At 46.1% G+C, this 14,531-nt stretch overlaps 1 protein-coding gene across 2 annotated transcripts in view; it reads left to right on the plus strand.

Annotated features, from left to right (window-relative positions):
- Nucleotides 1-14,531, plus strand: part of LOC310873990 (A disintegrin and metalloproteinase with thrombospondin motifs 2-like) — a 344,256-nt gene that overhangs the window by 187,933 nt on the left and 141,792 nt on the right. The window contains exons 13-19 of one of the 2 annotated variants that reach the window (XM_083786633.1): nucleotides 2,842-2,975; nucleotides 6,308-6,431; nucleotides 8,095-8,175; nucleotides 8,299-8,483; nucleotides 9,995-10,151; nucleotides 11,598-11,733; nucleotides 12,683-12,890. In XM_083786633.1, coding sequence (XP_083642759.1) covers nucleotides 2,842-2,975; nucleotides 6,308-6,431; nucleotides 8,095-8,175; nucleotides 8,299-8,483; nucleotides 9,995-10,151; nucleotides 11,598-11,733; nucleotides 12,683-12,890 — 1,025 coding nt within the window. The remainder of the gene's footprint in view (nucleotides 1-2,841; nucleotides 2,976-6,307; nucleotides 6,432-8,094; nucleotides 8,176-8,298; nucleotides 8,484-9,994; nucleotides 10,152-11,597; nucleotides 11,734-12,682; nucleotides 12,891-14,531) is intronic. The other variant, XM_083786632.1, reaches the window with a different exon arrangement.

The following is a 14,531-nucleotide window of genomic DNA, read 5'->3' on the forward strand; positions in this document are numbered from 1 at the left end:
AGAGAACAGAGACCATGAATTCACATCATTTTTTGTTCTTGCTGTTTTTGTAAGGCCATCAGCCTGCAGTTGTTTTTTAAGACTGTGTGTTTGCGACTTTCATGTATCAACTAGATGTACAGTGAATGTGAGACACTGAGACTCCCCTCAATGTCCAGGGTCTGTTGGGGGGTTCCCTGGTTAAAGTGTCCTTTGAGCAAGACACTGAACCCCTAATGTCCAGGGTCTCTTGGGGGGTTCCCTGGTTAAAGTGTCCTTTGAGCAAGACACTGAACCCCTAATGCGACGGATGAGCAGGTTGATGTGTCGCACGGTGATTCCTCAGTGTGTGAATGGAGTGATTGTTTTAATAATATTTCACTGTAATTGAAATGCACCATTTATTTTCATTTTCAAAAGCTTGTACCAAAGGCAGACCAAAGGGTCAAAGTCAAAATCTCAAGGCACACCTGTATGCATTATTTGTGCAAGAATAGCCTATGTTACTTTACTCATGCCAGATACAGAGTTTAACCAGTTCTGCCATTTATTTAAAAAAAAATGTATGTATCCATCCAAGCTCCCAATGTAAAAATGTACAGTATATAGGGCTGTAGTCAGTAATGTATGTTTTGTAGGCTAATCATAACCCAAATCTAGAAAGTATAAACTAGTAACTAACGCTGTCAAATAAATGTAGTGGAGTAAAAGTAGTAGGCTACAATATTCGCCTCTGAGATGTGGAAGCAAAAGTTTTGGATATTGGAAAGTACAAATACCTCAAAATGAAGTATACTTAAAAGTAAATGTACTTTCCACCACTGACAAAATATGGCATTGCATATGAAAACATATGAAAGCTACGTGGCGTGCTGTGCTCAGTCAGAGGGCGAATGTCCACCAGGAGGCGTGCCCTAATAATAATATTATTGAAACGTCGACATACCTACGGCCATGAAAGAAAGTATGTAGTGCAGCACAGCGTGCCATTAACAGCTGTAACTTGTACATCACCTCCGCTGTTTTCCTCCCTCTCTCTCTCTCTCTCTCTCTCTCTCTCTCTCTCTCTCTCTCTCTCTCTCTCTCTCTCTCTCATACATATATTCATTGTCTGCCTCTCTCTGCCCATCTGTCTCGGGCTCCTGTCATCCATAAGTCTGATTGTTAACCCATTCTGACCTGAGATCAGATTATAAAAATGTCTTCTATACATCCTGACAGTTTTCTGAAAAAGCTATGTTTCTATGTCAGTCGTTCGTCGACTTTTCAAAAATAGCAGACCTACAAGCTTGTAGCGCGCTATGAGCTTGTAGATCTGCTATTTTTCAATAGCTAAAGCATAACATAATGCACCAAAAGGGGTTGCCGCCCAAAATTGATTAATTCCTTCTGTCGGTTATCCGCTGCCCCGCTGTCGCTTTGCTCTCATCCCGAAAGCACGTAATAAGATCTGTAATGTTGTGAAAAGTTGACAGTACGATTGTACATGATACCGAAAAGTAATGGCAAGTAGGATGAGATGACGCCAGCATTAATGTCTCGGGAATGAGAATTGATAATTGGGATGAGATGGAGATGGAGTGCAGAAGGACGACACATTGGTCTTTCAACCCCCCACACACACACACACACACACACACACACACACGCATGGCATATTTAACGTAAAAGTCAGACGGATGTCCCCAGGTGAGCATGTTGGAGTTATGTTCAACTGGCTCTGCAACTGTACATCTCTGTGATTTCAACAGACGGCACTGTATAATTAAATGAGGTTATAGTTGTTGGGGCCTGTGTTCTGGGAGTCTAAACTCTGACTGTCAGAGGCGCCAAAAAGTCACTTATAAAGGACAGCTTTGACGAATGTGCACATTAAGTGATTTGAGAGTTTTGGGATATGTTGTCTCACACGATTATTCACGTCTATGTTGGTGGGCATGTTCACCACGACGTGGGCGTGTCTTTTGTGACAGTTCTCAGTGACCACCGAGAACTACAACATGACGTCACACCGCGGTGGTCACCTTAAGGCCTGTTCATAGTCCAGTCTCTGGTGACCACCGAGAACTACAACATGACGTCACACCGCGGTGGTCACCTTAAGGCCTGTTCATAGTCCAGTTTCTGGTGACCACCGAGAACTACAACATGACGTCACACCGCGGTGGTCACCTTAAGGCCTGTTCATAGTCCAGTTTCTGGTGACCACCGAGAACTACAACATGACGTCACACCGCGGTGGTCACCACTCACACAAGTTACACAACACATCTATCCGTGTAACAACAACCCATAATCACCAATAGGTTACTTATCAAGACGATGGTTAACTGACCAACCCCACGTCGGACGTCTCCGATCCGTGTGCGACTCCTAATCACAGCCAGTAAGCTCCCAGTATGCATGCAGTAGAAGTCGATAAGGTGATCTTGATAAGTAAAGTAGCCTACTGGCGATTATCAGTTGATTTTCATTGAAATCAGCCACCCTCTAGTACCACTACTAAAAGCTATGGCTCATGGGATGAGGTACATCCCATGTAATAAGCCATATAGGGAGAGGATCATTTTGCAATTTTCAATTATCTCGAGGCACTGAACACTCACTACAGAATGTTACTGAGAAGCGTTGCACTCCATTCACAACACACTGGGAAAGTAATGACATGTTTTTGGTGTTTGTTTGGGTTGTATGAAACTAATCAAAGACTGTCTGTGTGTGTGTGTGTGTGTGTGTGTGTGTGTGTGTGTGTGTGCGTGTGCGTGTGCGTGTGCGTGTGCGTGTGCGTGTGCGTGTGCGTGTGCGTGTGCGTGTGCGTGTGCGTGTGTGTGTGTGTGTGTGTGCGCGTGCGTCCTCCTCCAGCTAACAAACGCTGCCACCTCCACTGCCGCTCCAAGGAGACACAAGACGTGGTCTACATGCAGAAGACGGTGCTGGATGGAACACGCTGCTCCTACAAAGAACCCCACAGTGTGTGTGTGCAAGGACAGTGTGAGGTAAGTGTGTGTGTGTGTGTGTGTGTGTGTGTGTGTGTGTGTGTGTGTGTGTGTGTGTGTTGTGTGTGTGTGTGTGTGTGTGTGTGTGTGTGTGTGTGTGTGTGCATGAGTTTTGTTCTGTCTGTCTACACAGTGCATTCCAGGATTCTCTAAAGATGAATCATTAGAGAATCATCAATCGTGCATGTTTTCCAGCTTGGATCAATTGAACTAGCATTGTCTTACTTATAGTATAGTATCATACCTTTTAAACATTATTATTTTTATATTAATGTCATATTAATATAAAACCAGTGAATCTCAACGTGTGGGTCGGAACCCCCAGTGTTAGGATTAGGGGTCCTCAAATGACAGTTTATGACAATGTAATGACTTTTAACCCATTCTGACCTGAGATCAGATTCATACGAGGTTTCCGCCGGACACACAATGGTCTGATGAACCCATTCTGACCTGAGATCAGATTCTAAAAATATCAGTCGTTCTTCGATTTTTCAAAAATAGCAGACCTACAAGCTCGTATCGCGCCACTCGGTGGCGCAATATGAGCTTGTAGATCTGCTATTTTTAATTAGCTAAAGCATAACATGATGCTAACACCAAAATGGGTGCCCGGTCAGAATGGGTTAAGACCTTTATAATACTTAGAAAAAGAAAAAACCTGTGAAAACTGGCTCAATTAAAAATAAATATCTGATGTCAAATTATAGATTGTGAGCTTGTAGATCTGCTCGTAGATCTGCTATTTTCATAATATTTATCTGTGGACCCGAGTCAAACTAAATGAAATGCCTCAACATTCCAAGTGCTTATCAAGGTGGAGGATTCCCCAGTTCACCATACTGTGCTATTGTCCATAAGGTCCCCAGTTCACCACTGTGCTATTGTCCATAAGGTCCCCAGTTCACCACTGTGCTATTGTCCATAAGGTCCCCAGTTCACCACTGTGCTATTGTCCATAAGGTCCCCAGTTCACCATACTGTGCTATTGTCCATAAGGTCCCCAGTTCACCACTGTGCTATTGTCCATAAGGTCCCCAGTTCACCACTGTGCTATTGTCCATAAGGTCCCCAGTTCACCACTGTGCTATTGTCCATAAGGTCCCCAGTTCACCACTGTGCTATTGTCCATAAGGTCCCCAGTTCACCACTGTGCTATTGTCCATAAGGTCCCCAGTTCACCACTGTGCTATTGTCCATAAGGTACCCAGTTCACCACTGTGCTATTGTCCATAAGGTCCCCAGTTCACCACTGTGCTATTGTCCATAAGGTCTCCAGTTCACCACTGTGCTATTGTCCATAAGGTCCCCAGTTCACCATACTGTGCTATTGTCCATAAGGTCCCCAGTTCACCACTGTGCTATTGTCCATAAGGTCCCCAGTTCACCACTGTGCTATTGTCCATAAGGTCCCCAGTTCACCATACTGTGCTATTGTCCATAAGGTACCCAGTTCACCACTGTGCTATTGTCCATAAGGTCCCCAGTTCACCATACTGTGCTATTGTCCATAAGGTCCCCAGTTCACCATACTGTGCTATTGTCCATAAGGTACCCAGTTCACCACTGTGCTATTGTCCATAAGGTCCCCAGTTCACCACTGTGCTATTGTCCATAAGGTCCCCAGTTCACCATACTGTGCTATTGTCCATAAGGTACCCAGTTCACCACTGTGCTATTGTCCATAAGGTCCCCAGTTCACCATACTGTGCTATTGTCCATAAGGTCCCCAGTTCACCATACTGTGCTATTGTCCATAAGGTACCCAGTTCACCACTGTGCTATTGTCCATAAGGTCCCCAGTTCACCACTGTGCTATTGTCCATAAGGTCCCCAGTTCACCATACTGTGCTATTGTCCATAAGGTACCCAGTTCACCACTGTGCTATTGTCCATAAGGTCCCCAGTTCACCATACTGTGCTATTGTCCATAAGGTCCCCAGTTCACCATACTGTGCTATTGTCCATAAGGTACCCAGTTCACCACTGTGCTATTGTCCATAAGGTCCCCAGTTCACCATACTGTGCTATTGTCCATAAGGTACCCAGTTCACCACTGTGCTATTGTCCATAAGGTCCCCAGTTCACCACTGTGCTATTGTCCATAAGGTCCCCAGTTCACCACTGTGCTATTGTCCATAAGGTCTCCAGTTCACCATACTGTGCTATTGTCCATAAGGTCCCCAGTTCACCACTGTGCTATTGTCCATAAGGTCCCCAGTTCACCATACTGTGCTATTGTCCATAAGGTCCCCAGTTCACCATACTGTGCTATTGTCCATAAGGTCCCCAGTTCACCATACTGTGCTATTGTCCATAAGGTCCCCAGTTCACCACTGTGCTATTGTCCATAAGGTCCCCAGTTCACCACTGTGCTATTGTCCATAAGGTCCCCAGTTCACCACTGTGCTATTGTCCATAAGGTCCCCAGTTCACCACTGTGCTATTGTCCATAAGGTCCCCAGTTCACCACTGTGCTATTGTCCATAAGGTCTCCAGTTCACCACTGTGCTATTGTCCATAAGGTCCCCAGTTCACCATACTGTGCTATTGTCCATAAGGTCCCCAGTTCACCACTGTGCTATTGTCCATAAGGTCCCCAGTTCACCACTGTGCTATTGTCCATAAGGTCCCCAGTTCACCACTGTGCTATTGTCCATAAGGTCCCCAGTTCACCACTGTGCTATTGTCCATAAGGTCCCCAGTTCACCATACTGTGCTATTGTCCATAAGGTCCCCAGTTCACCACTGTGCTATTGTCCATAAGGTCCCCAGTTCACCACTGTGCTATTGTCCATAAGGTCCCCAGTTCACCATACTGTGCTATTGTCCATAAGGTCCCCAGTTCACCACTGTGCTATTGTCCATAAGGTCCCCAGTTCACCACTGTGCTATTGTCCATAAGGTCCCCAGTTCACCACTGTGCTATTGTCCATAAGGTCCCCAGTTCACCACTGTGCTATTGTCCATAAGGTCCCCAGTTCACCACTGTGCTATTGTCCATAAGGTCCCCAGTTCACCACTGTGCTATTGTCCATAAGGTCCCCAGTTCACCACTGTGCTATTGTCCATAAGGTCCCCAGTTCACCACTGTGCTATTGTCCATAAGGTCCCCAGTTCACCACTGTGCTATTGTCCATAAGGTCCCCAGTTCACCATACTGTGCTATTGTCCATAAGGTCCCCAGTTCACCACTGTGCTATTGTCCATAAGGTCCCCAGTTCACCATACTGTGCTATTGTCCATAAGGTCCCCAGTTCACCACTGTGCTATTGTCCATAAGGTCTCCTCCACGGTTAACTCTTTGCCATCCTCCCGTGCATGGTTAACAGAAGGTGGGCTGTGACGGCGTGGTGGACGGCTCCAAGGTGGGGGACAAATGTGGCGTCTGCGGAGGAGACAACTCCAACTGTAAGACCTTCAAGTCCACCATCAGTCGCATGGCCAAGAAACAAGGTGGGATCACTATACTGTATCTATATACTAACACTATACTGTATGACACTATACTATACTAACAACACTGTATCTCACTATACTGTATCTCACCACTATGAGATGAGACACCGCTGAGATTGATGTGTTTTAGGAGAATGGTTTGGATTTTAACCCATTTTTAGACCTGAGGACGATTCTACAAATGGCTTCTAAATCCTGAATCCTGAAAACTCCATGTTTCTATGTCCGTCGTTCTCAAACATTTTCATGTTAGGACCCCCAAAGTTATATGTAATTGGCCACCGACCCCCATCTTAAAATATCTTGTTAACTTCCAGGGACCCCCCCCCCCTACAAGCCTACAAGCTCGTAGCGCGCCACTCGGTGGCGCGCTACGAGCTTGTAGGTCTGCTATTTTTAAATAGCTAAAGCATAACATAATGCCAACACCAACACGGGTTCCCGTACAGAATGGGTTAAAATGTTCGCTCTGAGAGAATATATACAGTATTCAAAGATCAACCCTTATCAACCATGCAGTAGGTTACTTATCAAGACCATGCAATGGAGCCAGTAAGCTCAGCTGGAGCCTACTGGCTGTGATTAGGAAACGTGGAAAAAGTGGAAATGACTGTGTGAACTCTTATTTACCGTTTGGTTTTCAGTTTCACACACTGCTCAAGAATGAAATTCAGACACACATGCAACACATACAAATACCCAAATCCTTTCAACGGAAGGGCAGAGGTGAGGTGAGCTCTCAAGATCCTGAAATCTGAGTATCAATGATACCGGAGCTGAGAGAAAGACAGACACAGAGATATATAATTATGTTTGGCCATAATTATGCCCTCCACTCCAAACCTGTCCCACTGTTATTTTATTTTCAGCTAAATGTCGCCCTCTAGAGGTGCACTCGTGACACTCTAACGGTCTAACCTAAGCCAAAATGTTTGGATGTTTGCCAGCTGGGATATACACTATAGAGTGCTATGTCTACAGAATATGCTATCTAACCCATTCTGACCTGAGATCAGATTCTAAAAATGTCAGTCGTTCTTCGATTTCTTTCAAAAATAGCAGACCTACAAGCTCGTATCGCGCCACTCGGTGGCGCGATATGAGCTTGTAGATCTGCTATTTTTCAATAGCTAAAGCATAACATGATGCCAACACCAAAATGGGTGCCCGGTCAGAATGGGCTAAAGTACATAATAACCTTTGCATATACACCTGTGGTCGTCGAGGCTATAGTGCAAGTGCTACGGCACTTAGGCCTGACTCACACGTGCACAACAGATTGATGTATGCTTGTCGTATGAGACTGATGCAAGCTCGCAATGCATTTCCAATGGGAGTCACATGGTTTGACACAACATTTGTGTTGTATGAGGGGCAAGGGGGGGCAGTCGAAAAACACAGCCGAAAAGCCGTACAACAAAAATGTTGTGTCAAACCATGTGTACTTCCATTGGAAATGCATTGACACTTACCCTTTGTTTACATTTAGCATGCATCTAGCATGCATCAATGTTCAGGTGTGAGTGAGGCCTTCCACTGTGACTCGTGTTTCGACCAGCAAGCCAACCGTACCGCATGAGTTCATGTTATTGTCTCTAACTTAACACAATGACTTTAAAATGACTTTCATAATGACGGTTAACCCCTCCCTGTTCTTTAGGTTTCCTCAAAGTTCTTGAAATACCCAGAGGAGCGAGACACCTGCTCATCCAGGAGCTGAAAGCAACCTCACACATCTTAGGTACAGTACTATGCAGTGTGTGTGTGTGCGTGCGTGCATGCGTCTGGCTTCTGTTCTGGCTCCTGCAGGGCACACAAATTGAGTTATTTATTTAGTGTGAGTCACACCCTCTCTCCTCTCCAGCGGTGAAGAACATGGCCTCAGGCCTGTTCTTCCTGAACGGCGTGGACAGCGAGGACCCAGACTCCCGCTCGGTCACAGAGAACCGCTCGGTCATCGAGAAGGGCGTGGAGTGGGAGTACAAGAACGACCACGACAAGGAGACCCTGGAGACCACGGGCCCGCTCCGACACGGAGTCCTCATCATGGTAACAGTGTTATGTTTATTTTGATTTTAGTTTTAGTCACAGTCTCTTCAATTTAACCCATTCTGACCTGAGATCAGATTCATATGAGGTTTCCACTGGACACACACTGGTCTGATTAACCCATTCTGACCTGAGATCAGATTCTAAAAAATGTCAGTCGTTCTTCGATTGTTCAAAAATTAGCAGACCTACAAGCTCGTATCGCGCCACTCGGTGGCGCGATATGAGCTTGTAGATCTGCTGTTTTTAAATAGCTAAAGCATAACGTAATGCTAACACCAAAATGGGTTCCCGTATAGAATGGGTTAATTTAGTTTCAGTCAAATTTGAGTAACCTGGATTTTGTTTGTGTTAGTATAGTTTTAGTCGACTAAATCTACAGTCGATTTAGTCGACTTAAATCTACTTTGGCGGGCCTTGATGGCATCGTAATGATTGTTTTTACACATGCTGAAAATAGCCGATCTACAAGCTCACAACGCGTCACACTCTTGTCCACTAGTCCCTTCCTAACATTTTAGTCTAGTTTTTATTTGTTGATTAAATTGTAAGTATATTTAGTCTTAGTTTTAGTCATCATAGCTTAGTTTTCATTTAGTTTCCATTTAGCTTTCGTCAGTGAAAAGGTTAGTCGACGGACATATTTCGTCTTAGTTTTAGTCGACGAAATCAACATTGCATGGTAACATGATATACTCAACCTTCATTCAGTGCTGTAAAGTACATTTACTACTGTACATGGAGTATTTCCAATTGTCGATACTACTATTTCTATTTCACTCAGTCACAATGCGTCATCGCAATGAGACACATCGTGAGCTTGTAGATCCAATGAGACACATCGTGAGCTTGTAGATCAATGAGACACATCGTGAGCTTGTAGATCAATGAGACACATCGTGATCCAATGAGACACATCGTGAGCTTGTAGATCAATGAGACACATCGTGAGCTTGTAGATCAATGAGACACATCGTGATCCAATGAGACACATCGTGAGCTTGTAGATCCGCTATTTTCAAATGATTAAATGGGACATTCTGCACCATGAGCAATTTTACTTTTGGTACTTTAAGTACATTTTGATGCCAATACTTTTGCACTTTTACTCAAGTATATTTTGAATTCCGAACGTATTAGTATTTCTATATTGCCGGAATTGATACTTTTGTCAAGTAAAGCATTGGAGTACTGTTTCCATCACTGCATGGTCTCTTTCACCCGTAGGTCCAGTTACACGGCGAGGAGGACGTGAACTTGTCGTATAAGTACATGGTCTCTTTCACCCGTAGGTCCAGTTACACGGCGAGGAGGACGTGAACTTGTCGTATAAGTACATGGTCTCTTTCACCCTATAGGTCCAGTTACATGGGGAGGAGGACGTGAACTTGTCGTATAAGTACATGATGAACATGGTCTCTTTCACCCGTAGGTCCAGTTACACGGCGAGGAGGACGTGAACTTGTCGTATAAGTACATGATGAACATGGTCTCTTTCACCCGTACTGTAGGTCCAGTTACACGGCGAGGAGGACGTGAACTTGTCGTATAAGTACATGATGACGGTGGACAGTGACCTGGCCATGGAGAACAACATGCTGGTGGAGGACAGTGCCTACGAATGGGCCCCCAAGAAGTGGTCCTACTGCTCCAAGCCCTGCGGGGGAGGTCTGTATAGGGCCTACCAAAATCTCCAATCTCAAAATAGCGGCCGCCGTCCTCGTTGGCGTGTCTGGTTTGTTTACAGTCATTTAGCGACTATCCGGTGTGCTTGTATACGTTCATTTATTAAACTGACCTCACAACGGTGCAGACTTGCTCAGTAAATAAGTGCCACAGCAGGTCACGTCGCGGGAATGAGCCAGAAAACGGAGACATAACTTTCAACAAAGTATCTAAAGCACAGCCGTGTTTGTTCACGACATTTTACCTTGTCCTTGTAAGGTATTTGGGCCCGACGTTCTTTTTATCCATCCTGGTGTTGGTTCACTATGTTGTCGCCAAGAACGAGCTCAATATTTAATACCACCGTCACTCTATTCTGAGTGAATTTAAAGCCCACGAGAAGGCCGTCCCTAGCTTTTCAGACACCCTATAGACCTTTGTGTGGGACGACAGTCCCTTCATTTCCAAGACATTTCAGCCGTCCTGCACAAATAGAGACCCTGTCCCACATTGTGACTTGGCAGGCAGCAGTGTTCAAATGCACTAATAGTTAGTCCCCTTATAGTTGGCTTTCTGTTGTTAAGCCCTCGATTCTCTGGAGCCATAATATACATGGAGGTTTCTCCTTCTTAGGCTCACTGATGGGTCAACTAAACTAAATAACAGTGGATTAGTATTGGCATACTGGCGGTTCTGTTATGACCAGACATCGTTAAATTGTACATAACTTACATACTTATGACCGGGGTCCTCCAGGGCTCTATGGGGCCTGTCCTCACCGGTGCCTTAACCTCTTATAAACTAAATGTTTTTCAAAATAGTAAAATAATAATAATAATAATAATAATAAATGGCAAAGAAGATTAGGGATAAGGCCGACATGCTAGTATATCTCTTGTATTGGGTTGACGAACTGAGTTTTCACGCTGAACTTCCTTAACCCATTTTGGGGCGGGAACCCCTAGCATTATGTTATGCTTTAGCTATTGAAAAATAGCAGATCTACAAGCTCATAGCGCGCCACCGAGTGGCACGCTACGAGCTTGTAGGTCTGCTATTTTTTTTTTAATCGAAGAACGACTGACATAGAAACATAGCTTTTTCAGAAGAAGACGTTTTTTTTAATCTGATCTCAGGTCAAAATGGGTTAATATTAAAGCGCTCCATTCGTTATTGCCTCTCTCAAGATCCTTTTACATCACCTGCTGTTGGCAGTCTGTTGGAGGTGCTGTCGATGTGTTGTTGATGACGACACAACAAGGACACACAACGTTTTAGCTTTTGGGATGAATTACAAATTTGGAGGCTTTTCTTCTATATGACACTCAAAATAAATGGGGCTATTTGGTGTGTGTGTGTGTGTGTGTGTGTGTGTGTGTGTGTGTGTGTGTGTGTGTGTGTGTGTGTGTGTGTGCGTGTGCGTGTGTGCACGCGTGCGCGTGCGTGCAGGAAAGCAGTATCTGCGGTATGGCTGCAGACGAAGAGTAGACAGCAAGATGTTCCAAAAGAGTTTCTGCAACAAGTCCAACATGAAACCACGAGGAGACACCAGAGACTGCAACCCTAACCCCTGCCCTCCACCCATGTATGTATACCAACCTGGCAACCACCACCCAACCCTAACCCCTGCCCTCCACCCATGTATGTATACCAACCTGGCAACCACCACCCGACCCTGACCCCTGCCCTCCACCCATGTATGTATACCAACCTGGCAACCACCACCCAACCCTAACCCCTGCCCTCCACCCATGTATGTATACCAACCTGGCAACCACCACCCGACCCTGACCCCTGCCCTCCACCCATGTATGTATACCAACCTGGCAACCACCACCCGACCCTAACCCCTGCCCTCCGCCCATGTATGTATACCAACCTGGCAACCACCACCCGACCCTAACCCCTGCCCTCCGCCCATGTATGTATACCAACCTGGCAACCACCACCCAACCCTAACCCCTGCCCTCCACCCATGTATGTATACCAACCTGGCAACCACCACCCGACCCTAACCCCTGCCCTCCGCCCATGTATGCACGTATACCTCAATGAAGATGTGACATCGCCCCATCCCAATTGTCCCACACAAGCGATACTCCCTCAAAATATGAACAGTTTGGATATGGTCACCCTAATCATGACATGCTGAACTGTACTGTATGTGGGGACGGCTGTGGCTCAGGAGGTAGAGCAGGTCATCCAATGATCCCTGGGTCGGCGGTTCGAATCCCGGCTCCTCCTGTCCACATGTCGAAGTGTCCTTGGGCAAGACACTGAACCCTACATTGCCTCCAGTGAGTGAGTTGGTCGGTGTGAGCTCACCACCATTGGTGTGTGAATGTGGGAAGTGAGGACGCTGGCGTTGACTGTTCGCCGCTTCACCTCCCAATGTATGAATGAATGAACCGTTGTAAAGCACTTTGAGAACTTGGAAAAGCGCTATGAAAATGCAATTCATTAAAAATGCAATTCATTATGTCTCCATTCCGGTCATTCACGTGCACTCCTCCGCCCCTGACCTTCTTTCCCAGCTGGGTGACTGGTGAGTGGCAGAACTGCAGTAAGGCGTGCGGTCGGACCGGGCAGCAGATCCGCTCCGTATCTTGTGTCCAGCCGTCGAACGACAACACCATGCGCTCCATTCACAGCAAGCACTGCAACGACGACCGCCCCGAGGCCCGTCGCACCTGCAACCGAACGCCCTGCCCCGCCCAGTGGAGAGTGGGACCGTGGACACAGGTAAACAACCACCCAGGGGCCAGTCTGGACACAGGTAAACATGCACCCAGGGGCCAGTCTGGACACAGGTAAACATGCACCCAGGGGCCAGTCTGGACACAGGTAAACATGCACCCAGGGGCCAGTCTGGACACAGGTAAACATGCACCCAGGGGCCAGTCTGGACACAGGTAAACATGCACCCAGGGGCCAGTCTCCTAAGCTACTCTCCCTCTGCCAACCTTGGGAGAGCAACGGACTGACCTCGTGCTTGATTCAATGCAGTCCAAGCCGCTTCTTTTCACCTGACGCGGGCGATGTTTCCCCGGTTGGACATAGAAGGAACACGGCCAGGGGGGAGGCAGTATAGAGACCAGCATTACTGCGTGACGGTACCTCGACTTCGTCTCTGTGTTTAAACATCCTGTCGGTCGTTATTTTTCAACAACTATACCGCCGCGTCATACATTATCCCTTGCATAGTCCTTCACATAAAGTGACTCTCGTAAAGATGAAGGCTATAATAAGGACATCATCAAGCATTGATTTGATCTGAGGGTCGAGAGGAAAGGTAAACGAGATTCAACCTCAGAGGGGCTGGCGTTCTGACACAGTTCAGATGATTACATTAGAGTGCCCTCCAATCATCATTCTAGATAGAGTGACAGGCAGGCCACTCTCAAGTGTCAACCGTACTGTACATATACGGGCCAACATGGCTGTGCAACGACCACTCAGGAGGCAGAGTGGCCATGTAGGAACCAGAAGGTCAAGTGTCCTTGAGCAAGACACTCAACCGCGAGTCTAAAACTGCTCCCGATGAGCAGATTGGTTGGTGCATTGTTGCACCTGACTTACATGGCCGGTTAACACAGGATCGGTGCCGGACATTTTCGTCATTCAGGCTTCCCTGCCTGTGATTAAAGCTACCTTTGAACAGCCACTGCACCGACTGCTGAGTTGCTTGTCATGAAAATCCACTTTAACCCATTCTGACCTGAGATCAGATTCATACGAGGTTTCCGCCGGACACACGCTGGTCTGATTAACCCATTCTGACCTGAGATCAGATTCTAAAAATGTCAGTCGTTCTTCGATTTTTACAAAAATAGCAGACCTACAAGCTCGTATCGCGCCACTCGGTGGCGCGATATGAGCTTGTAGATCTGCTATTTTTCAATAGCTAAAGCATAACGTGATGCTGACACCAAAATGGGTGCCCGTTCAGAATGGGTTAAAATGGTGTAATCGCTTGTCGTAGAGTTGAAATGTATTCCAAAGTGGCGATCACAACAAGAGACCGGACGAGGAAGCCCTACGCTGCTCGGCAGCTTCCCCCGTTGTAAACAATAGGGACTCAGTTTCCCATAACCCTTTGCCATATCCCATTCTGTCTGGTGGATTGCCCGTCTGACTTAAAATATTATGGCAGCCATGTGTTTGTAGTTGATACAGCAAGATGATGAGAACTAAAGTAACGGTTACCTGCTCTGCCTTATCTAATCCTCTAACTAATGCACACCTTGTATTAAACGGTCTGCTTAGTTATATTCATACTACAGTACTTAGGTTAGGCATCAACTAACTGTGACACAATTGTGGCCTAAAATATTTGTGACTGTGTGTGTGCGTGTGCACGTGTGTGTGTGTGTGTGTGTGTGT

The sequence above is a fragment of the Protomyctophum parallelum genome, assembly GCF_964188405.1.
Source record: "Protomyctophum parallelum genome assembly, chromosome: 16".
Taxonomy (NCBI): domain Eukaryota; kingdom Metazoa; phylum Chordata; class Actinopteri; order Myctophiformes; family Myctophidae; genus Protomyctophum; species Protomyctophum parallelum.